The 2,343-nt window shown below is 57.7% G+C and overlaps 1 protein-coding gene across 1 annotated transcript; it reads left to right on the top strand.

Annotated features, from left to right (window-relative positions):
- Positions 1-365: 365 nt before the first annotated feature.
- On the top strand, positions 366-1,153 carry LOC139250511 (epsin-1-like; the record flags this gene model as incomplete). Its single annotated transcript, XM_070872885.1, has 1 exon — positions 366-1,153. A coding segment is annotated over exon 1 (478 nt), but the record flags the coding sequence as incomplete, so codon positions are not given.
- Positions 1,154-2,343: the final 1,190 nt, after the last annotated feature.

The following is a 2,343-nucleotide window of genomic DNA, read 5'->3' as shown; positions in this document are numbered from 1 at the left end:
GTCTCTCTCTCTGTGTGTCTCTCTGTGTGTCTCTCTGTGTGTCTCTCTGTGTGTCTCTCTGTGTGTCTCTCTGTGTGTCTCTCTGTGTGTCTCTCTGTGTGTCTCTCTGTGTGTCTCTCTGTGTGTCTCGCTGTGTGTCTCGCTGTGTCTCTCTCTCTCCCTCTGTCTCTCTCTCTCCCTCTGTCTCTCTCTCTCTCCCTCTGTCTCTCTCTCTCTCCCTCTGTCTCTCTCTCTCTCCCTCTGTCTCTCTCTCTCTCCCTCTGTCTCTCTCTCTCTCCCTCTGTCTCTCTCTCCCTCTGTGTCTCTCTCCCTCCCTCTGTCTCTCATAATAACGCCCGTTCTCCAATCTTATCTTCCACAGAAGCTGTGCGGCAATGCTCCCTCCAGCCGGCCGCCCCCTCGAGTGCCACTCCGCACCAGAATGACTCCGCACTAGAATGACGGACCGACCGGAGGATTGAACGGGTGCATCACCCCCTCTTTCCCCCGCCCCCTTCCCCCTCCCCCTCCCCTCCCCTCCCGCCCCCTTTGCTGTCCCCCGCCTCGAGACCTCGGACAAGACATCGACGACTCCCAACAGCTTTGCAAACTTCCGTCTCCTGATTCGCTCCCCTCTCCCGGGACCCTCCCTCCCCCCTCCCTCCCCCTCCCCCCCCCCCCCCCCCCCACAAGACCATGTCGACTTCCTCGCTGCGCCGTCAAGTCAAGAACATTGTGCACAATTACTCCGAGGCGGAGATCAAAGTGCGGGAGGCCACCTCCAATGATCCCTGGGGCCCCTCCAGCTCGCTGATGTGCGAGATTGCCGACTTGACCTACAATGTCGTGGCCTTCTCCGAGATCATGAGCATGGTGTGGCGGCGGCTGAACGACCACGGCAAGAACTGGCGCCACGTGTACAAGGCGCTCACCCTGGCCGAGTACCTGATCAAGACGGGCTCCGAGCGGGTGACCCAGCAGTGCCGGGAGAACATCTACGCCGTGCAGACCCTCAAGGACTTCCAGTACGTCGACCGGGATGGCAAGGACCAAGGGGTCAACGTGCGCGAGAAGGCCAAGCAGTTGGTGGCCCTGCTCAAGGACGACGAGAAGCTAAAGGAGGAGCGAGCACACGCGCTCAAGACCAAGGAGAAGCTGGCACAGGTCTCGACCGGTAAGCCCGCCCGACTCCCAACCCCCGCTCTCAATGGCGGAGCCTTCCCCCCCCCCCACCCAGCCATTGGGCCCTTCGAGCCTTCCCCCCACCCAGCCATTGGGCCCTTCGAGCCTTCCCCCACCGCCATTGGGCCTTTCGAGCCTTCCCTCCACCGCCATTGGGCCCTTCGAGCCTTCCCCCCCCGCCATTGGGCCCTTCGAGCCTTCCCCCACCCAGCCATTGGGCCTTTCGAGCCTTCCCCCACCGCCATTGGGCCCTTCGAGCCTTCCCTCCACCGCCATTGGGCCCTTCGAGCCTTCCCCCCCCGCCATTGGGCCCTTCGAGCCTGCCCCCCCCGCCATTGGGCCCTTCGAGCCTTCCCTCCACCGCCATTGGGCCCTTCGAGCCTGCCCCACCATTCAATATGATCATGGCTGATCATGCAACTTCAGTACCCCACTCCTGCCTTCTCTCCATACCCCCCTGATCCCTTTAGCCGTAAGGGCCACATCTAACTCCCTTTTGAATATATCCAACGAACTGGCCCCCAACAACTTTCTGTGGTAGAGAATTCCACAGGTTCACAATTCTCTGGGTGAAGAAGTTTCTCCTCATCTCGGTCCTAAATGGCTTACCCCTTATCCTTAGACTGTGTGAGCCCTGGTTCTGGACTTCCCCAACATCGGGAACATTCTTCCCGCATCTAAACCTGTCCAGTCCCATCAGAATTTTATATGTTTCTATGAGATCCCCTCTCATTCTTCTAAATTCCAGTGAATATAAGCCCAGTCGATCCAGTCTTTCTTCATATGTCAGTCCTGCCATCCCGGGAATCAGTCTGGTGAACCTTCGCTGCACTCCCTCAATAGCAAGAATGTCCTTCCTCAGATTAGGAGACCAAAACTGAACACAATATTCCAGGTGTGGCCTCACCAAGGCCCTGTACAACTGCAGTAAGACCTCCCTGCTCCTATACTCAAATCCTCTCGCTATGAAGGCCAACATGCCATTTGCCGCCTTCACCGCCTGCTGTACCTGTATGGCCAACTTTCAATGACTGATGTCCCATGACACCCAGGTCTCGTTGCACCTCCCCTTTTCCTAATCTGCCGCCATTCAGATAATATTCTGCCTTTGTGTTTTTGCCCCCAAAGTGGATAACCTCACATTTATCCACATTATACTGCATCTGCCATGCATTTGCCCAC

Source organism: Pristiophorus japonicus, unplaced genomic scaffold, assembly GCF_044704955.1.
Source record: "Pristiophorus japonicus isolate sPriJap1 unplaced genomic scaffold, sPriJap1.hap1 HAP1_SCAFFOLD_3833, whole genome shotgun sequence".
NCBI lineage: Eukaryota > Metazoa > Chordata > Chondrichthyes > Pristiophoridae > Pristiophorus > Pristiophorus japonicus.
Note: the sequence above shows the minus strand (reverse complement) of the source record. Positions and strands in the feature narration are given on the sequence as shown.